The 21489-nt window shown below is 50.8% G+C and overlaps 1 protein-coding gene across 3 annotated transcripts in view; it reads left to right on the forward strand.

The window, feature by feature from the left end:
• The window catches only part of Gsn (gelsolin), a 53574-nt gene that overhangs the window by 25451 nt on the left and 6634 nt on the right, over nt 1–21489 (forward strand). The window contains exons 1-10 of one of the 3 annotated variants that reach the window (XM_046451446.1): nt 1797–1955; nt 3408–3612; nt 4200–4354; nt 11068–11229; nt 13472–13621; nt 14652–14741; nt 15068–15200; nt 16421–16509; nt 16655–16870; nt 18300–18433. In XM_046451446.1, the coding sequence (XP_046307402.1) occupies nt 1812–1955; nt 3408–3612; nt 4200–4354; nt 11068–11229; nt 13472–13621; nt 14652–14741; nt 15068–15200; nt 16421–16509; nt 16655–16870; nt 18300–18433 (1478 nt within the window). In that variant the 5' untranslated portion in view covers nt 1797–1811. Of the gene's footprint in view, nt 1–1796; nt 1956–2028; nt 2079–3407; nt 3613–4199; nt 4355–11067; nt 11230–13471; nt 13622–14651; nt 14742–15067; nt 15201–16420; nt 16510–16654; nt 16871–18299; nt 18434–21489 lie in introns of those variants that run through there. The other 2 variants (XM_046451447.2, XM_046451448.2) reach the window with 2 other exon arrangements.

Raw genomic sequence — 21489 nt, forward strand, 5'->3', positions numbered from 1 at the left:
CAATGCTTCAGTGAACATCCTCGCACATGTTTTGCTGTTTGTAGTTCTGTAGGAAATGTTGTATTGTGCATTTTGAATTTGTATAATTAAATTGCTATCCAGAGAGATGAAACTGGTTTGCACTTCCATCAAGTACCTGTGAGCAGTGGGGTTTCTGACGCTCCTCCAGATGGGTTGGAAGAGGGAAGAACTCTGTGAATTTAGGCCAGGGCAGCCCACTTCAGGCTCTGCAGGCCTAGGGGTAAGCTTACTAGGTCTTGGAGTTCTGAGAACTCAGGTGTCCCTCTGGGGCCGATACCCTAGATACAATGCAGACTCTTCAGTGTGGCCTCTGGGCACCTGCCACCCCTTCTGGCCTCATTTCTTCTTGTTCCCTGTGTTTCAGACTAGACCCTTGTCTTCACCAGAGGTGGCCCATATTTGCCTGCCCTTTGTGCATGCTATTCTCTCCCCTGGAATGCCTTTTCTTTTCCATCTTCACCCTCCCTGATATTCCGGCCCCTTCTCCAGGAAGCCTCCTTATAACCCCTCTAGTCTCAGTTGCCTTCTGAGTTCCCTTAGCCTTTGATCTGATCTCTCCCCCACTCCCTTTTAAGAAGGAGGAAATTGTAGGTTGGAGAAGGCAAACTTCAACCTGATTAGATAGAAGTCATCTAAGAGCTGGGATGGGTGACTATAGCTACAGGGACAGGCAGGGACACTCCCATTTACCCATGTGCAGGCCAGGCTGTTTCCAAATGATTTACTCCTCAGAAACTTCTGTACCCATGCAAATATAAGAGTTAAGCATCAAATAAAGAAAGTAACTTACAAGAATCAAACCCAGATCTCCCGTTTCCCAGTTACAAGCCTGGGACTGGGAGAAGGCTCAGATCCTGTCTTCCCCAGGACGAATGGATAGGGACTGTCCAAAATGGACAAGAAACTTCAAGAAGCAACAAGGGCCTGTATTTTTGGAAACATGAAGGCAAACCCTGAGACACCAGCTAACGGAGGTAGATAGAAGTGATTGTACCCAGGAAGAGGTAAATGGGGTCAAAAGAGAGCAACCTTGCACAACTATGTGACTAGGTTTTGATCAAAATGAAACCTTTGAGAAGTAAAGTGTTTTTAAAAGATGGGGGGAACCGCTGATTTGAGTAAAGTAGAACCAGCAAGCCCAGAAGTTGGGAGTTTTACAGGCAGGTGTCTAAGCATGGCGTGCTTCACCTGCCCCTCACTGGTGGCATGCAAGCTGCTGAGCTGGGGGTTCTGATCCTGACAGTAGCATTTGTTAGCGGTGTGCAGGTTGTTTAATCACTCTGCACTCAGTTTCTCCCTCCGTAAAATGGGCTGTCCTTGGTACCCATTCTGATGCACCAGTGGAAAGCTTGCAGTGTTCCTGTTGGTGGTGGCATTATTATTATTATCATCATTATTACTGGAGATAGGAACAAAGAGGAGAAAGGGCTCGTAGAGGTTGCACAAGAAGATGAGACTGAGATGGGCTCTCCGCGGTTCTTTCACGCGCCCATTTAGCTCGCATTGAGTTGGCACCCGCTGTATGGCAGGCCCTGAGCTGGGTCTTCTTCGGGGAGCAGATGTTCAGGGCCGGCCGCGCCCAGTGGGGTTGGTCCGGGTGGGAACCCAGATGTCTCCGAGATCCGGGACAGATCCCCGCCTCTCCCGCGGGCCCGCAGGGGCGCAGCCCTGCCCTGAGCCCTCCCTGAGGGGCGGTCCCCTGCTTGGGCGGGATGGGCGGTCGGCTACTTAAGGTCTGCGACCCGGGGCCGAGGCTGCCGACTGGGTGCTCTGCCGCCGCCGTCGCCGCCATGGCTCCGCACCGCTCCGCGCCAGCCCTGCTCCGCGCGCTGCTCTTGGCGCTGTGCGCGCTGTCGCCGCGGGTCCGCGCGGCCACCGCGTCGCGGGGGGCGGCCCAGGCGCAGGCGCCCCAGGGGCAGGCGTCCCAGGCACGGGTGAGTGCCCGGGGGGGCCCCCGGGGCTCCCGGAGTAACTCTCTATTGTAAGTTCTTGCAGATACAGCGCTAGGAAAAGGGGAGTAATTCAGGTCTAGAATGGAAAAACTGTTTTGTTGCTTTGTAAGTATCTCTTGCTGCTTCCAGGGCTCTCGTGGGTGAGGGTGGGCGCCTCGGGGCCCTGGCTGTTTCCCACCCTACAGGCTAACCCTCCCCTTGGCCGGAGCTCTTTTCCTTCATCGCCTTCTGATTTCCTACCCATCGCTGCCGCCTGATTTCTCTTTTTCGTGTCTAATTTCTCCTCCTGTCTGCCTGACTTCTCTCCTTGCCTCATTTGATTTCTTCTTCCATTTCTGATTCCTCCCCATTAGATGTCTCTCTTGCGCTCCAGATTTTTCCTTGTGTGATCTCACCTCGATCTGCTTATCGTCGTTCCTATTATTCATTTCCCCCTCTCTGCTGTCTCCTCTGCCCCGATTTCTCCTCCTCTCCTCGCCCTTCTGCCTGAGCTCTAAGCGCAGCGTGGTCCCTCTGACTTCTCCCATTTGACTTTTACTCCCACCAGATCTCCCCTCCGGCCTGAGGAGACCTGCGCCTGCTGATTTCCGCCCTCTGACTCCAGCCTAACCCTCCCGCTCGCTGTCTCCAGCCCTAGCGCATGTCTACAGCCTTCCCCCTCCCCTTGACCTCCTCCTCTCCAACAGGCTCCTGCAGACCCAGGCTGTGTCCTCTCCGCCTTTTCCAAGAAATGGAATTTGGGGGTGGGTGTTGGGGGGGCAGAGGGAGGAGGCAGACAGCTCAGGAGGCCACTTGGGCTCAGCTATCCTTCTTGAGGGTGTGATGAGGGATGGATGGGACAAGGGCAAGCTTACCACTTCCAAAAAGCAAAAGCAAACAGGGTATGTGACCTTGGGCCAGTCCCTCCCTTTGTGGGCCTCAGTTTTCCTATCTATAGAGTGGAGGTAGACAATGAGCTGAGAACCCTGTAGTTCTAAGAGCCATGATGGTGCTGGAAGGGAGCAGGCTGAGCCCCTGGGGACCCCTAGATGTATCACTACCATCTGAGGGGGTCTACCCAGAGTAGCCTGGGGCAGTTCCTGTCCACTATTTCCTAGCTGAGTGTCCATTCACTTCTCTGTGCCTCAGTCATCACAGCCAATTGGCAATGAAAACAGAGGGAGAAGGGAGGTGGAGCCCTCTGCCTCCGCATCACCAGAAAATGCAGATCGGGGAGCTGAGCTGGAGAGACAGATGCTCGCTCACCAAGGCACAGGAATTGGAGCCTAACTTCTTGCCCTGTTTGCCAACTCATAGAAAGGGGTCAACTGACCCTGGCCATGGGGAGGCTCAAGTGAGACGCTCTTGGTGCTGGAACCCAGCCTCCCTCGAGCCCGGGGTCTCTCCCTGCCAAGACTTATGCCCCTTCTCAGGCTCTGCCTTGTCTCTCCCCAGCCCAGCAGCATGGTGGTGGAACACCCCGAGTTCCTCAAGGCAGGGAAGGAGCCCGGCCTGCAGATCTGGCGTGTGGAGAAGTTTGACCTGGTGCCCGTGCCCCCCAACCTCTACGGAGACTTCTTCACAGGTGACGCCTATGTCATCCTGAAGACTGTGCAGCTGAGGAATGGGAATCTGCAGTATGACCTCCACTACTGGCTGGGTGAGGCACCCCTGCTCAGCACCTGCCTGGTCCCAACCCCATATAGCCGCGACCTCTGAGGTGTGGTCCCAGGAGGTACCCAGGAGGCTCACTGATGACTGAGAGCTAAGTGTGTGCAGGCTCTTGGCTAGTGGTTACATGTCCCCAGACTCTAGAGCCAATCTGGGCACGTTCTGACCTCAGCTGTGATCTGCCCTTTGGCAAGACACCAATGTCCCTGTGGCTTGGACATGGTGACACAGCTGTACTACCTCAAAGGAGGGTCATGAGGTTGCAATAAGTTACGGTGAGTAACTTGGACACAGAGGACCCCTCCACAGCGTCCCTGGCCCAGCTATAGTCAAACCTCCTGCAGTTTGTTCTTTAGAGACAGGAGCCTGGGGTCTCTAATACTGCAGATCTGTTCTGCAATGGTGTAAGTCCTGAGCCCCATTATACAGGTGGCCTCACTGAGGCTCACAGAAAGAAGAAGCTTGCCCAGATTCTGTGGTGAGGCCAGGGTAATGCTGGAGGCACCATACTCCTGCCCCCAGGGTGCTGAAACCACTTTTGGGAAGCCAGACTCATGCTGCTCTGATGTCTGCTAGGCAACGAGTGTAGCCAGGACGAAAGTGGGGCGGCCGCCATCTTCACGGTGCAGCTGGATGACTACCTGAATGGCCGGGCTGTGCAGCACCGAGAGGTCCAGGGCTTTGAGTCAGCCACCTTCCTCGGCTATTTCAAGTCTGGCCTGAAGTACAAGGTATGTTGGGCTTTATCTTGCTTGAGTGGCTGCGACAGATGCATTCATGGCAGGGCTCACGAGGGGTCACCTGTCTGTCAGCTTCATAGGGCGATGGGCAGAAGCAGCTCTGATTGTGAACCCTGGGCCCTTCCTAGCAGTGTGATCCCGGACGGATCACATGCTCTTTCTCTGAGTCTTTGATTCCTTATCTCAAAATGAGGAGAGGACAGTTCCCTGTAACTTCATAGTGTTGTGTTCCTGGCCCCAGCAGTGAGGAGTGGGCCAGAGGTGGAAACCTAGCCCTTCTTGCAAGCCCTATTTCTGTATCCTGTAATTCTTGGGCCTTGCCAGCAAAGGACCTGAGTAAGGTATTTGGTAAGGCACTCTTGGTCACATCCAATCACTAGAATCCCTCCTGAACCTGAACTCTTAGGACATTGGTGAACTCTTAGGACATTGAAGATGGCTCTTTCCCTAAGCTCCAAGCCAGATGGGACTGAGCAGAACCAAGCTGGGAGTCCCAGGAGGCTGCACCCTCATATTTTGTGTGACCTCCATCTAGCCACTTGACTTCCAGAGCCTACCTTTCCTCTCTGGTTACAGGTGAGCCAGTTGTACCTGCCCTGCAGGGCTGGGAGAGGATTTGGTGAAAGGGAAGCTGGGAAATGATCTTGTGTGGGACTTGGCTCCTTGGAAGGGCTGGGGAAAGATTTAGGTTTGCAAAGCAGGGCTCTCTTGGTCAGGATGGGGAGGGCATCACAGATTTCTTAGCTAGATGAGACTTAATGTCAGGGCGCAAAGTTCTCCCTTTATGGAGGGCAGAGGAGACTGAAATACAGAGAGGAACAGCAACCGGCCCAGGGTTACACTGATACACCTTGGTGTGGGAGCTCAGACCAGAACCCAGATCTCCTGACTGCTGGCATTTTCCCATCAAACCAGCATCCCTCTCATGACCAAGGTGCTAGTAGGTTAGACTTCAAGCCCTGTCTGTGCCACCCATGAGCTGTGTGCCCTTAGAGAGTTGTTGTCCCTTTCTGGACTGCAGGGTGTTCTGTGTCCATGGGACAGTGCACTACCCTGTCTTCCTGAAATCAGGCACAAGGGGTTGAATAATGGAGAGTGCCTGTGAGACTCAGGGAGCAAAGGGCAGGGCAAGTGCTGGCAGCAGCAGCACAGGCCTGGGGTGCTGGGATGGTTTCCCTGGTGTCCACCCAGCCCCATCTGCCAGCTTCCTGCCCAGTGTGCCTCTCTGCCTTCTTCCTGAAGCCCTTCTGAGCTTTGGTGCCTGAGAAAGGAGAGGGGGAAAGGGTGGGGACCAGCCTCTGGGCTGGGGAAGATCTTTGACAACTCCTCGAGCTGGAAGTGGGACAAGCACTTGGCCAGGAATCAGACTGAGTTTCAGGTCACCCCATGAAACTGGGGTGAGACTTCGGGCAAGGTGTGTACCCCAGTGTTCTCACCCCCTTCCCAGCGGCCATTCCCTCAACACGCAGTTTTGAAGTCCCTGTCACAGCAGCCCCTGCGTATTGTTGCCTGAGTGTGGCAGGCCCGGCACCAGGAACATCCTTTGTCTGCCTTAGGTCCCACAGCTGTCCTAGGAGACAGAGCTCCACTTTACAGAGGCTCAGGGAGGTCACAAAACCAGGAAGTGGTGGAAGCCAGCGTCACACCCAGGCCAGTGTTCCCCTAATTCTGGCAGGCTGTGGGCCAAGCCCTGGGGTGCCAGGGGAAGAGGTGAGAAGATGGGCAGGCCCAGGAGGGAAGGCCCAGGAAGAGCGAGCCCATGGTACATGGGTGGGCGGCAGATGTGGCCACCTCTTCAGGGTGTTCAGGTGTCTGCCCAGCTGTCTTGCCTCGTCCTGTTTCTCAGGTGATAGCTCAGTGTCCAACACGGCCACACGTACGAGAGTCCTTAGGCACCGAGAACGAAGCAGCGCAGATCATGAATTCCCCTGCGTTGTTTTCTTTTCTTTCTTTTTTTCCTTTGTACTGGAGATTGAACCCTGGGCACTCTATCACTGAGCCACATCCCCAGCCCTTTTTATTGTTTTTGTTTATTCTGAGACAGGGTCTGGCTAAGTTGCTGAGACTATCCTTGGATTTGTGCTCCTTCTTTCTCAGCCTCTCTAGTGGCTGGAATTTCAGGCATGGGCCACCACACCCTATTTACTCTCTTTTAGAAATGAATAAGGATGATCAGAACCACAACCATATATTGAGCGTTTACTACAGGATCTCATTTAATTCTTACTGTAGGCTTCAGGGTGGTTGGTAATATTGCCATTTCATAGATGATGAAACTGAGGCTCAGTGGAGTAAACTAATTTGCCCCCACATACAGCTAGTAGGTTCTTATCACCGGAAACTTGTGTTACTTACTATGTGTCAGAGACTCTTCTGAGCGCTCTACTTATTTAACTCATTTCACCCTATGAGGCAGTTACTAGGATTAGCACCATTTTGGAAATGATGAAAGTAAGATTCAGAGATGTTAAGCTACTTGTCAAACTGCAGGCTCTGGGATTCAAACCCAGGTGTGAAGGGGCGGGCTCAGAGCTGGTTCAGAGTAGACATTTCAAGATTCCCTGATCTTCCACCTTAGCTCAGATGGGACCTAGAGTCTGCATATTTAACAAGCCTCCCTCACCCGCAGATGATTTTCTGGGTTGTTCTTGACTATGTTTTGAGGCATGTTCCAGAAAGTAGGACCCAACCAGGGCTCAGATTTGGTTTTTCAGTCCTGAAAGGTGCTGGTCCCTGGTGGAAATGTGAGGTCCAGGCGGTCCTGTTTACTACCTTGTGCAAGTCCCCAGGCCACCCGCCCCCGCACTTGACAGGCCCAGCCAGGTTCTCAGCAGGGTGCTCTCATCAATTATAGATTCCCAAGGAGCAGGGCTTGTTATGCAAGACTTGTCCCTGTGACAGCCTCTTCCTGGGAGTGGGTTCTGACCTCCTAGTGTGAGAAGGGGCAGGTAAGAGACCGACCTGCTAGGAGTAGCTGGCTTGGGGCCCTCTTGTTCTGTGAACCCTGTAAATCTTAAAAGTCATTGCACACTGCAAGGTGGTAATCCTTCACCTTCCCATCCTGCTTGGCCCCTGCCTTTCCGTTTTCAGACAGAAGGGGGGACCCCCCTGGGGCTGGGTTATTTGAAACCCTTTGTTCAAACCCATCCTGGGCCTGGCAGAGTCCTCCGAGCCCTTGGACCAGGAAACACTGTTGAAAACCCAGAGAATCATTGGAAACATTTTCTTCTCCCATTTATTGTAAAAGGAACTTTGAGTTTAGAGGGTAGAGGGGACCAACCCTGATCAAAAAAATTTTTAGTTTTATAAACAGTTCAATGTGTTTTTTTCATGTAAACATCTATTGCTTTCCCCCTTCTCATTATAAGAGTAATGCAAGTTTACTGTAAAATATCAAACGATACAGACGTATTTAGGTTTTAGACAGCAGAAGTCCCCCAAGATTCTGCCCTTGTAGATACATCCCAAGTGCTGGTTCAGTTTTTTCTCTCTCTCCATGAACATATCTGTCTTATCACTTCAATTTGGAAAGTGGCTTTTTAAACAATTTATCCTATTGAATTTCAAATTATTTGATGACAGTCTCTTCCCACCTAATGATTAGACTATAGAAAGCAATCTAAAGATTATAGTAAAAAAAAATAGCAATAATCTCCAAAAAATTCCTGCCTCCCTCCAGCATTTGGAAATCCACTAATGTTTTCTTAGAGCATTTATTTATGTTTTTATTTATTTTAACTTATCTTGCCAAATCTAATTTCCTAGATCAGTAAGATTAAAGGAGTTAATAGGAAACTCATGGCTACAATCATGAGAAATCAAGTAGTGTTTTATTTTATAAATTTTATACAGAGAAGTCCTCAGAATTGAGATTAATGATATAAGTAACCTTTTTCCTTTTTTTTAAAAAAAAGGTGTTTTTTTTTTTTTTTTTTTTTTATCTTGACAGCCCCCTCCCCTGCCCAAACCCCCGGGGGCACTCTACCACTGAGCTACATCCCCAATTCTTTATTTTATTTTATTTTCTATTTTGATACAGGGTTTTGCTAAGTTGCTGAGGCTGGCCCCAAACTTCTTACTATCCTCCTGCCTCAGCCTCCCAGGTAGCTGGGATCACAGGCAAGAGCCACTGTACCTGACTAGTGTTTTCTATTTGTTCATAGCAAAAACAAAAAGGCATGGTGGGTCAAATTAAGAATTTTAGGGGTGTATTTTTTAAAAAGCGACTGGGTTTCCTTTGCTCTTGTCTCCTCATATCCTTGTCTCTGAGGGACCAGCAGAAACAGTTGATGGGTCCTTGTATATTTTGGAAAAGCCATTCAGAGTCACTCTCCCTTGATGTCCAGCTGAGTGGAGCCGCAGGTCAGGGCTGAGCGGACAGATCATGGGCCCTGTCCATGGAAGGGAGAACAGGGAGGTGAAATCCAGCACTGCTGCCAACTAGCCGGAACCCTGGCACATTTGGTCCTGAATCTCCCACAGCCTTCTTTTCTTTGCTGGTGACACGGGGTGACACAAGCCCCTACCTCGTGGGCCTGTTGTGAGGATGGCATCGCGTGTGTGGAAGGCAGGCCCAGCCCGGGTGGAGCACAGTAGGTGTGGGCCATGTGTCCTCCTCCCTGGCTGTTCCTCATCTGCTCCCAGCCAGCTCTCAGAACTTTCCTGCCGCTGCCTCCCCTCCATCAGTCCCCACCAATGTCCTTCTCACTCTGTTCTGCTCACAGATCCCAAGCATCAGTGCCACCCAGTGCCTGAGACCCCTTAGACCCAGCCTGCATCCCAGAACCCCATCTTGTTTCTTCTGATATCGGGGAAGGTGACTGGTTGTTGGTTGCTACTTAGTTGTGGGTGGCAAAGTCAAGAGTGGAGGCTCTGAGCCTCCTCTGCGCTGCACACCAAAGACATTCACAGAATGGCACCCACAGCTCCCTTGAGGGCGCAAAGGCAGAGTCAAAGGCTTGGCAGCTCCACGGAGCCCAGGGAATAAGGAAAGGCTCTGTGCTGATCCCAAGAAGGGACACCAGGGGGCGTTCTGGCTCCTGGCACCAGGAAAAGACTTCCTACTTGAAAAAGGGCTCTGAGTGGGGATTGTTCCTCCCTCTCATCTGAGTGACTCCAGCGACCTTTGTTTGCTGTAGGAAGCCTGATGTTGGGGGAAGAAGGTAGGTGTCACATGCTGGGTTTGAATCCCAGCTTTACCATCTGCAGCTGTGAGATCTGGGGCGAGTCCTCACTTGTGGGCTCTGCTTCTGTCTTCTGTGAGATGGGGATAATGATACCTCCCTCACAGACGATGCCTGCAAAATGCTCGGCACAGTGGGCATTATCATGTCACAATATTATGTGTCGCTTGCTGTGATTGGCATGACAGAGGCATGATTCAAATGGCTCCCTTTGCCTCTTTGCCCTGAGCAAATGCGGCTTGCATCAGACTTTGCACATCCCTGGAGAGAGAGGCGGGCAGAGAGGGACCTGGCTAGGGTGGCTGCATTTCCAGTCTTTTTCCAGCATTTCCACGGTGGAAGCCCTTCTGCTTCTACCCTCCTGGAGTGTGGAGTAGGGAGAAGTATCAAAGTGGGAGTGGGAGGCAAAATTTCCAGTCTTGACTGCCACAGGCTTGCTGAGCACTTATAAGTAAGTCAGTCACTTTACTTTTCTGGGCTTCAGCTCACCATGGATAAAATGGGACACTGGGTTAGGACCTTTTTAGCTCTGATCTTGGGAACTGTGGCTGATGGGAAGAAATCCCAGCCAGTTTTTCTTGGCTTTCTGCTGAGCCAGGGGCATTAGGGACTAGAGCAGGGAAGCCCCCGAAGGCCCTGCTCCAGGACTTGGTGATGGCTGCAGAGGGTGGGTGAAACCCTGAGGCTTACCCAAGCTGCCCAGCACTGTCCTGGCAGTGTAATTGTCTCTTACCCACAGCTGCCTCCTAAGGCTCAATTGGTGGCACTTGCTGTATTACCCCAGGAGGAAACAGGCAGATGGTGTGGGTGCGGCCAGTCCCAAAGACTTCCCAGGAATCCTTGAAGGGTGGGAAGGATTTATAGTGCATTAGCCCTCCCCAAAGTGGGTTTTGCAGAGCACTTGAGCTGGAGGCAGGATGTGGTAGAGATAGGTGGTTCTTGAGGAATGCTGTGTAAGGCCAGGGAATGCTGTTTAAAGAGGTGGCCAGCAGTGCCCCCACGGGATTTGCCAGAGCCTCATCTGTGTTCATGTGTGTCGGGTAACAGTCAGCAGCGGGGAGTAAGGATCATCCCCTACACTTTCTGATCATGGAACCCTTTCCTTGCAGACTATCATGGGGGAGTTGGGTGTCATAGAACATTCCTTGGGAAATGCTGGTTTTGAGAAAGGAATGTTTTCAATTTTTTGATTTAGGGAAGTGGCTCCAGGGATCTTTTTAGTGGAGTGACTGTGAGTTTCAGTGGGACACAGTGTGTAGGGAATTTAATACTTCTAGCTGTGTGGCCTTGGGCAAATTTTGTTCCTTTTTCTAAAAGTCGGTTTCCATCTCTGAAATGGGCATAAGAATGTCCCAGTCTCAAGTGGTAGTGGATGTGAAAGTCCTGCATTGACTGGTTGTCACTGTGATGCTGTAAGGCCACTGGTCACAGGCACAGTTTCCTTCACCCTGATTCTATGCCCTTCCTGCTGGCTTCCCTGAACCCTGACCCTGGACTCATGCTGCCTCCTTCACCCAACAGAAAGGTGGTGTGGCATCAGGATTCAAGCATGTGGTACCCAATGAAGTGGTGGTGCAGAGACTCTTCCAAGTCAAAGGACGGCGTGTGATCCGTGCCACCGAGGTGCCTGTGTCCTGGGACAGCTTCAACAATGGTGACTGCTTCATCTTGGATCTGGGCAACGTGAGTTCTGCCTGACCCTTCCCCAGGGGCTACTGACACCAGGGAGGAAGATACACTCATAAATAGGGGCATAGACTTGGACAGGGCAAACCAAGGGAACCAGCAGGCCCTGTGCCCTGTGGGCCAGTCAGAGACCCACGTACAGATGTGTCCAGCATGCACAGATTCCTATGCATGTAGACTCAAGCCCATCATGTGCATGTGCATAGACCTGAGTACACCTTGTATGCACTTGGGATTTGATTGACGCCTAGATTCCCTGACACTTTCATTTATATCTCTTGTTTACCTTCCTCCCAACACATACTGGGGACTGAACCCAAGGGTTTATTTATTTATTTTGGTACTGAGGATTGAACCCAGAGGTGCTTAACCACTGAGCTATGTCCCCTTTATATTTTTTATTTTGAGCCAGGATCACACTAAGTTGTTCGGGCCTTGCTAAGTTGCTGAGACTGGCCTTGAACTTGCAAATCCTTCCTGCTGCCTCAGCCTCCCAAGTCCCTGGAATTCCAAGTGTGTTTCACCATGCCTGGCTAACCCAGGGTTTCTCTAGCACTGATTTATATCTCCAATCCTTGTAAATTTTCAGTTCTGGAACAGGGTCTCACTAAGTTACTGGGGCTGACCCTAAACTTGCCATCCTCCTGCCTCAGTTTCCTGAGTGGCTCTTATGTACCTTTCTACACAGAGACACACACTTATAAGTACATGGCCAGCATGGACAAAAACTATCGGCTGTTGCCCACCAGATGTGGACATCTGCACCACAACAAATACCCTCATGTGTAGACCTGGGCCCAAACATATATGTCATACACATGGTTGCACGTGTACATCATACATGACAATGCACTTCCCTAGATGACCCTATAAATGGATGATATAAATTTGTTACATACTTGTCTCACAGATCTGTGTGAGCGCAAATCTGCAAATGGACCCACAGGACATTCTACCCCAAGACTCATGTGTGTATATGCCCATGGTCAAAGCCCCTCCCTGAGTTAGCGTGGGCTTTTTAATCAAAGAGAGTAGACACACAGAAAAGTATATGAGTCCTCAGTGTCCAGCTCTGTGGATTTCACAGCATGAACACACCTGCATAACACCAGATCAAGAAACTAGCTCACTGGGCCTTCAAGGCCTCTTTTGCCATCTTCCAGTCCCTTTACCCACAAAAATAATCCTCATCCAGAACTCTCTTAACAGCATAGATTAGTTTCACCTGTTTCTGAACTATACATGCCTAAAACCTCACTCTTTTATGGCTTAATTCTTTGCCTTAACATTGCATTTCTGAGATTCACCTGTCTGTTGCATTTTGCAATTCAGTTATTCTTCTCGCTATATAAGATTCACTTTCATGGTGTCCCACAATTTATTTATTTTTTATGTTGTTGATGGGTATTTGGGGTGGTTTCTGGTTTGAGCTACTCTGAACATCCTTTCCCATGTCCTTTGGTGGACATGTGGGTACAGTTCTGTCAGATATGTTCCTAGGAGGTTTGCTGGCTCATAGGGTGTAGGTATAGTGAGCTTCGGTAGCTATGGCCACATGGTTTTCCAAAGCGCCTGTACCAGTTTGTATTCCCATCAGCAAGTGTCTTAGTTCATTTTTTGTTGCTGTAACAGAATATCTGAATCTGGGTAAATTTATTAAAAAAAAAAAAAGAAGTTAATTTTGACTCACAGTGCTGGAGCCTGAGAAGTCCAAGATCTGGTGGCTGCATCCAGTGAGGGCCTTGTGCTGCTTTGTAACATGGCAGAAGCAGGAAGGGCAAGCAGGAGCATGTACAAGAGGCAAGACACGAGGGATGGCCTTGCTTTAAAACGAGCTGCTTTCCAAAGAATGAATGCATTCCCACAGAAAGAAATGAACCCTTATAATGACTTAGTCACCTCTTAAAGGCTTCTTCCCAATACCGCCACAGTGGCAATCAAATTTTAACATGAGTTTTAGAGACAAAGCATTTAAACTGGAGCAGCAAGCAAACATTTTTTGTACATAACCTATAATGGCATAACTGTGGTTATATCTGTGAAGTCACATCCCCTGGAGTGTAAGCTTCACACTGATTGCACTTGGACAATGCACATGTGTGTATTCTGCCAGCCTTGCCTGGGCAAGTGCAGAACAAGATGGGCTTGTGCACACCCCACAGCCTCCTCCTTGCCGTGTCACCAGGCAGGGCTTATATAAAGTCTGGGGCGCTGACTTCCTGGGATCTCTTTCTTACAGAACATCTACCAGTGGTGTGGTTCCAACAGCAACCGCTATGAGAAGCTGAAGGCCACACTGGTGTCCAGGGGTATCCGCGACAATGAGCGAAGTGGCCGTGCCCGAGTATATGTATCCGAGGAAGGTGCCGAGCCCGAAGCCATGCTCCAGGTACCCATGGGAAGTGGGTGGGGTGGACAGGGTAGGCTGCTCTGGGTCTGGTTCATGCATTAGGCAATCGGAGGGGAATGTGAGGAAACCGTGTTCCCCACGCCTCCTCCTTAAGGCCTTTGTTTATCCACCAGGCCAGAACACTTCAGGGAGTGGGGAGGATCGGCTTCCCTGGCAACTTCCAGACCTCCTGAGAATTGCACAGATGTGGTGCATGCTGGGAGTGTGAGCCACACCCTCCAGTGAGAGGGCCAAGTCCTCCAAAGGAGTGGGAGAGGAAAGTCTACCAGCATCTCCTGGGGTCAGCTGAGACAACCAAGACCCAGTCCCTAATTTCCTCCTTTGGCAGTTCCTGATAGATTATGGCTTGTTTAGTTCATAACATGATGGGATCACCAGTCATTGTTTTGAGACTTGTCAAGAGAGGCAAAGTTCACCACCCCCTGTTTGCCTCCTACTTGCCTGGGAACATCCAGTTCCAGTTTTTGGAAAGAGCAGAGGGTTGACTATATGGAGAAGGGGAGCTTGGACATCAGCCATAGTTTTGGAGGGACAGTAGCTGTTGCTGTTAAGACTTGACACACCCAGAATGGAGGAGTGAACAGAGGCTCTGAAGTGAACAGGGATCAAGGTTCAAATTCTGACTTAGCACCTCGTAGCTGCGTGGACAAGTGACTTCATCTCTCTGGACCTCAGTTTCCCCTTCTGTGAGCGGAGAGTGATACCCTGTGTCTCCTGGCATGCCATCTCTTAAAGCCTGTGGTCGGAGGTGTTCAGAGCTGCAGCCAGCTCTAAGAGAAGGCAGATGACCTATCTGAAGGGCTGTCTTGGAAGAAGGGGGACGGGCGGTGTGTGTGTGGGGGCTTTTGACAAGTAGATCCAGCAGGAGGCCTGTGAACAGATGCAGGATGCTAAGGGAGATGGGCTCCACCTGGAGGGTCACCGTGGGTGCCTGTGTGGTACCTGCCTGCCAGGGGAGCTCTCTCAGGATCCCTCCCTCATGGCCACCCTTCCTCTCCATCTCCTGTAGGTGCTGGGCCCCAAGCCAGCTCTGCCCGAAGGTACTGAGGACACAATCAAGGTGGATGCTGCCAACCGCAAGCTGGCCAAGCTATACAAGGTGAGCTCCTGGGCATGGCGTCAGGACCAGGTGCCAGGAGACCTGGCGGTCCCCAGCTCCTCTGCTGTAGAACCTTAAGCAAGGCAGAGCCCCTGATGCAGGCTCTCCTTTCTGTGTTTCCGGTGGATGCTCATGTATTTCCCTGTTGTCCCCGAGCGTCAGTCAGTAGACCTGGCAGAGCAGTAATGGAAAAAGAAAAAGGAGACCCACTGTGCTCAGAGGTGGCGGGCAGAAGCAATGGGTGTTGATCAGCCATGCTCCGTGTGTGTGCTTGGGCATCCTCTAGCTGACGCTGACCTGCTCTGCTCACCTCTCTGTCCCCTCAGGTCTCCAACGGAGCAGGCAGCATGACGGTCTCCCTCGTGGCTGATGAGAACCCCTTCGCCCAGGGGGCCCTGAGGTCAGAGGACTGCTTCATCCTGGACCACGGCAAGGATGGGAAAATCTTTGTCTGGAAAGGTATGGGGGGCAGGGCCAAGGTCTCACCTGGTCTCTAGGAATTGGTCTCCTGTGACTGTCAGGAGCTCCCGGGGAAGGCCGAGTTTTGGGGGCACCCTGGTGCCGTGCAAATCAGGAATCTTGTTGAATATCTTGGCTTTGCAGTTGACTTGCTGTGTGATCTTGGGTACTTTATTTAACCCTCTCTGGGCCTCAGATTCCCTATTTGGGCTCACATTAGTGTTTTCAAAGTGCATTACAACATCAGTTCTCAGAGAGGTCAACAGGTGTCAGGTAAAAGACGAGAAAAATGTCTAACTCGGTGGTCCAGTACGTTCTCGGACCACAGTGAATTGGATGTTAAACATTAGACTTTTAATTTGCTTGTGTACATTGGGCCTCTCATGAAGGTGCTTGGTTTCTGTTTGGGGAGCATCATGCTTGAAGTCTGCAAAACTCTTTGAGGAATATTTTGTGGGAGGCTCTTGGAAAACGTTGGCTCACATGATTCTGAGAGGTCTGAGATATTGAGGGGATCCCTCTGGGGTCTCCCCACATTCTCTAAGGGTAGTCACAGGGAGGATGACAAAGGGAGGAAGGCAGTGGATGGACAGAGAGCCACAGTGCTTGTGGCTGTTACTGTTAATACTCTCTGGGGCCCTGGGGCCTGGGCTAGCTGACCTTGTTCTTGACCTTGGCAATGGGAAGTCTGGGCACTAACTGGCAAGGAGCTTTCAGGGTTGAAAACTTGAGACCAGAGAGTGGGATAGATTCCTCACTGTAGAGGGAGGCTGGAGTGTGGAGTGCAGGGAGTCTGAGTCATGGGAGTCCCAGTTGCTGAGTGGTCTTTGTGGCTCTTAGCAGTCTTGGCTAAATCACAGAGCCTCTCTAAGATCCTAATATTCTCATATGTAAACGGCAACAATAATGACATTGGTTGCATGAAGTGTGGTCTGGATTGAATGAACTAATCCATGTAGAGTTGTGAGCACAAAATATGTGCTCAGTAAACAGTCCCACAGTGTTTTTATGGTTGCTGCTGTTGACCAGGGTCCCAGCTGGACCCCCAGGAGCTCCAGGTGCCATCAGCTCTTGGGGAGGGGGATGTATCTCTGGCCTTGGCTGTCCACAGACTAAAAAGAGTTTGGCCTCCAATGCTCCATTTTCCTGGACCATTGGACATTAGGCTGCAGCAGGACCCCAGGCCCCAACCCTCTATTGCCTTTTCTGGCTGCCAACAGGCAAACAGGCCAACACAGAGGAGAGGAAGGCTGCCCTCAAAACGGCCTCTGACTTCATCTCCAAGATGCAATACCCCAAGCAGACCCAGGTGAGCCTTGGGGGACCCAGAGGGGTGGGGCCAGTTTGGGGGGTATGTGCTGAGGGACGATGTCCCACCCTCAGTATGGACTGGGTATCTGAGGACCCCTGCTGGGTACCCAACCACATCCTCCTTCTCCCCCTTCCCTTCCCAGGTTTCAGTCCTTCCCGAAGGTGGCGAGACCCCACTGTTCAAGCAGTTCTTCAAGAACTGGCGTGACCCAGACCAGACCGATGGCCCAGGCTTGGCCTATCTCTCCAGCCACATTGCCAACGTGGAGCGTGTACCCTTCGATGCTGCCACACTGCACACCTCCACCGCCATGGCCGCCCAGCACGCCATGGATGACGATGGCACCGGCCAGAAACAGGTGCCATTGGGGGTGGGGTGGCTGGGGTGGCTTGCACAGGGATAAGGACACTTAGGTTGATATCGGAGCAGGAGTAGGAGTTGCCATGGAGAGAAGGGGCGGAGTGGTGGGCATTGCGCACAAGACTTCCTGTTTGGGGAAAAGGCTGCTCTGGAGAGGCCCGTGCTGACGGCAGCCTGTGGGAGGTGCTGTGACGGCAGGCTGCTGGACTTGATCCTGGACCCGATGGGATTTTCTTTTTTGAAAAAGCAGACTTATGATATGCTCAGTTCTGTGCTCTAGAAACTCAACTGTGCAAGTGGATAGGAAGCTGGTGAATGGAGATAGAGAGCCTGTGAGGATGCCGTTGTAAGAATTTAGGGGAGAGAAAGTGATGCCCTTGAGACTTGGGAGGTCACGGTGAGGATGGGGTGGGGGTGAGGCAGAGTCCACTTCAGGGCAATGTGGGCTGCATTCCTATGGCAGGAATAACAACCGTGTTCATTTTGATTTACGATTCTTTTGGTGGTTTTCTCATTGGTGTTATTCATTCACTGCTGCACTGGGTTGGGGAGGATGAAATGAAAATATATTCGGGGCAGGGCAGTGTAGAAGAAGCCTGGATATGATCTGAACTAAGGTAATTTAACCTCTTGGAACCTCACTTTCTTGCCTGTAAATTGGGGTTAATCCTGCTGTATTTACCTTCAAGAATTTCCAAGATCCTGAGACTGTGGAGCAGTTTCCCAGGAATTGGAAGAACTTGGTGTCTCTGTACCACCAGGTGGCACTGCAGGGCCTCCCGACCACTTGGAAGTGCTGCAGAGACCTGCCAGCAGGGGTCTTTCTGAGGCCACTTAGTGATGGCCCTGTCTCTGGAGGTGACCTGTAAAATCCAGGAGATTCAATAATGATACAGAGAACGGTAACATTAGTAATACAATAATAGTTATATTCATAAGAGCAGCTGCCATCTACAGAGCAGTGAGCTGGTGCTAGCACCCTGTTGGACTTCCATGAACGAACTCTGGGACTTCACAATGCTTCCAAGAAGCTACTGTGATTATCCCTGTTTTTCAGATGAGAAAACTGAGACTCAGAGAGGTTTAACAAGTTGTCCAAAGTCACACGACCTGTAAAGGGTGGAGCCTGATCCTGGGTCTGGGCCTGGCTCTTAACCCCCACTGAGCTACATTCCACAGGAGCTGCCCTCATGGTCCTTCCCAGGGGAAGGTCCAGGATGGGCTGGGGGTTTGGTTTGAAGATCCAGAGTCTCATCCCTGCCCCTTGGAGGCTCTTGTGCTTTGGGCAAATTATTTAACTTCATCCTGAGCCCAAGTTGTGTCACCTGGGGAAAGCTTGTCCTGTGTCCTCCATGCCGTGGTTTTCAGATGGCCTGTGTTGGGGTAGGGGTGCCGCATGGTGTCTGACCCCAGCTTTGCCCTGACAGATCTGGAGAATCGAAGGCTCCAACAAAGTGCCTGTGGACCCTGCCACGTACGGGCAGTTCTACGGAGGTGACAGCTACATTATTCTGTACAACTATCGCCATGGTGGCCGCCAGGGACAGATCATCTACACCTGGTGAGGGCCTGGGGCCATCTGCTGTGTTGGGGGGAGTAGGGGGCACTTGCTGGGCCTTGGGCGTGGCAGCAATGGGAGGAGAGTGAGTAGGATGGAGGGAAGTCTGGGGTGTGTGGGCCTGAGGTGGGACAGCCATGCCCCGTCGGGAGAGCCCGCAGTGCTACCTGTTTCTCCAAACAACATCTAACTCACTCTTATCAAAAGATGACATCGTCAGCAATGCGGTTAACAGGTGGAAACAAACAAATCCTACTTCTCCTACAGTCCATGCCAAGCACCGAGCACACTCGGGCTGACCCTTCCATACATTTCTATACCCATAAATACTTACAATGATTAAAAACATATCAACTAAAAATAACTAACTAAACCATTATTTTAAAGTAGAGGGCACACTCATGTTGTTCTGTTACTGAACTCAGTTCCTGGACCCAGAGTTGGAGGAGGATCGCTGAATCCAGAAAGAACTGCAAGTGCAGCCCAGGCTGCGTTGAGGGACTTGGGCTGGACCAGCAGGTAGTCGCAGCACTGATAGGAAGGTTGTCTGGCTAGATCCAGAGAAAAAAACGGTCAGAAACTTCTGCCCAAGGCAGAAGGGAGACTGCACATGGGGAAAAGTGATCCCAGGCTGACTCGCGCAAAGAGCACAGGGGACACGTTTCATGGCACCTCTGGTGTAAGCAGGCACTCAGTCTCTTGGTGTCATCAGCTGCACCAGCACCCTTCCTCCTACCTCCTCAGGTGTTCTGTGTCTCATTTCCATCTTGAGTCTCCACCCAGGATGGGCCTTCTACTCTGCTAATAAGGTGAAAGCAGCTGTGGGTTTCTTGGGTGACTGCCGCATCCTGCATTTGTCCCTGGTCACCTGGAGTTGCCCTTCTCATCAGGGAATCTCCAAGGTCGTTATTTTCAGAATAGTGCAGACCCTGCCCTGGCTGGCTGGAGCTGGCGTTTCTGCTGACCACAGTCTCAGGAGGCTGAGCTGCCTTTCCTGGCCACTGTCCCCCGGCGAGGTGTCTCACCCTCTTGGCCTTGCAGACTGGCACACCGTTAACTCCTCTTGTGGCTGTCAGACCCCGAAGACTGAGAGCTGGCCCTGCTGTCTCATTTCCCTTGACAGGTGTTTATCCTAAGGGATCCTATTTTCACAGGGGTCCCCTTCTGTGTCAGCTCCCAAATCAAAATGATAAAAAGGTATTATTGAGAAATCTCACTCACACCTTCTCTACCCCATGCACCAGAGCCCATCCTGCAGGAGTCACCGCTTCCAGTAATTTCTGGCACATTCTTCCAGTTGTTCTTTATGCAAATGTAAAGAAATATAACTTTATATTCCTAATTTCCTTTCTCACAGAAGAGAGAGTTACTGTGTATATTGTTCTGTACTTTGCTTTTTGGACTCAGTTCTTCCTGGAGAGGAGTCAACGTCATTGCGTAGCTTCCTCTTCTTGGGGTGGCGGTGCTGTGGCTGATTGAACCTGCTTCCTGCTGAGACATAGTTGGGTTGCTTCCAGTCGTTAGCTATGACAAGCATCTCTGAGATTAGTCATCTTAAACAAACATCATGTGGAATGTGTAGAGAAGTCCCTCTAGAGCGAGTTCCCAGAAAGGGGGTTCTGGGTCAAAGAGCCAATGCACCTGTCACTTTGATAGATGGCGGCCAATTTCCCTGGAGAGTATTTGTATTCCCATTTTGTATTCCCACCAGCAACATGTGACAGGCCCTGTTTCCCTGTATCCACACCCCTGGACTGTGCTGTCAAACTTTTAGATGTTTTATCAACCTGATAGTTTATAACTTGACGTTTCAGTGTGCTTTACATTTGTGTTTGAGGCTGAGATGTGGCTCAGGGGTAGAGCACTTGCCTGGTATGTGCAAGGTCCTGGGCCCCATCCCCAGGACCAAAAAACAAAACAAAACCCCCCAAATAACCAAAAAAACAAAAGCAAAACAATACTAAGAAAAATTTTTATAAATTGTGTTTTGCTTTGTATACAGTCTCAGACTTTTTTATTTGATTATTGGCTTTTGTATTTCTTCTTGTTAAAACTTCTTATTTTGAAACAATTTTAGGCTTGTAGGGAAGTTGCAAAAAATCCTAGGCAGTTCTTGTACACCCAGGACCCAGGTTCCCCTGCGGTCACATCTTAGGTAACCCTCATTCAGGAACCTGCCATTGTTACAATGCCTCGTGTTGTCTGTGGGCTTTCCTGGAATTCCCCCAGTTTTCCCACTCATGTCCTTTCCCGTGGACCCAGATCTAACCCGGGAACCCACGTGGCATTTACTCCTCGTCTCAGACTCCTGGACCCTGTGGCACTTTCTCCCTCTTCCTTTTCTTTTTATAATCTTGACGTTTTTTGAGGAATGTCGGGCAATTAGCTTGTAGAATGGATCTCAGTTTTTGACAACTTCACCCTTTTTTAAAAGATGCTTAAAAATTTTAAAAATAGATACTACGTGCACATGGTGTAAAGTCTTAAGAAAGCCCTTTTAAAATAATTGGCTGTGGCAGCACACTGATTTGTCAGATTTTGCTTATTCAGATAGTAGACGTTGGTAATGGGTCATTTAGGCAGCACAGGAAGGGGGTGGGATAGAAAGCCCAGCCACCCCTAACTGTCCCCTCTCTGGACAGTCACCGATCTGTGCAGACCTCTCTGCCTGTGTCCACATGAGGCTAAATCAACTGATGTCTTTTCCCACAACTGGGCTCAAGTCCGCTTGCTATTCTCCGACCTGCCTTTCCACACACAGAAATGTCCTTGGCCACTTTACTGGATCTCAGATTTGTCTCTCAAAGCACCCTCTCCTGTGGCTGTCCAGCACAGGATGACCCAGCCAAGCCCCTGTGGGGCAGGCACGTTGAGGAGAGGGAAGCCAATTTGTTGTACTCAGATCTGTGCAAGACCAGTGCTAAGCCAAGAGCTGGCCGTGTTGGTTTGGCTCCTGGCTCTGGTTTCTCTCTCGAGAGCCCCTTTCTTTCTCTAGCTCGGTTCCATCCCTTGCAGCGTGGAGCTCTGTGGGTTTCTCAGGCCCAGGACTCTGTGCAAAC

Source organism: Marmota monax, unplaced genomic scaffold, assembly GCF_021218885.2.
Source record: "Marmota monax isolate L192 unplaced genomic scaffold, Marmota_monax_Labrador192_F-V1.1 WCK01_AAM20220418_F8-fsc00020, whole genome shotgun sequence".
Lineage (NCBI taxonomy): Eukaryota > Metazoa > Chordata > Mammalia > Rodentia > Sciuridae > Marmota > Marmota monax.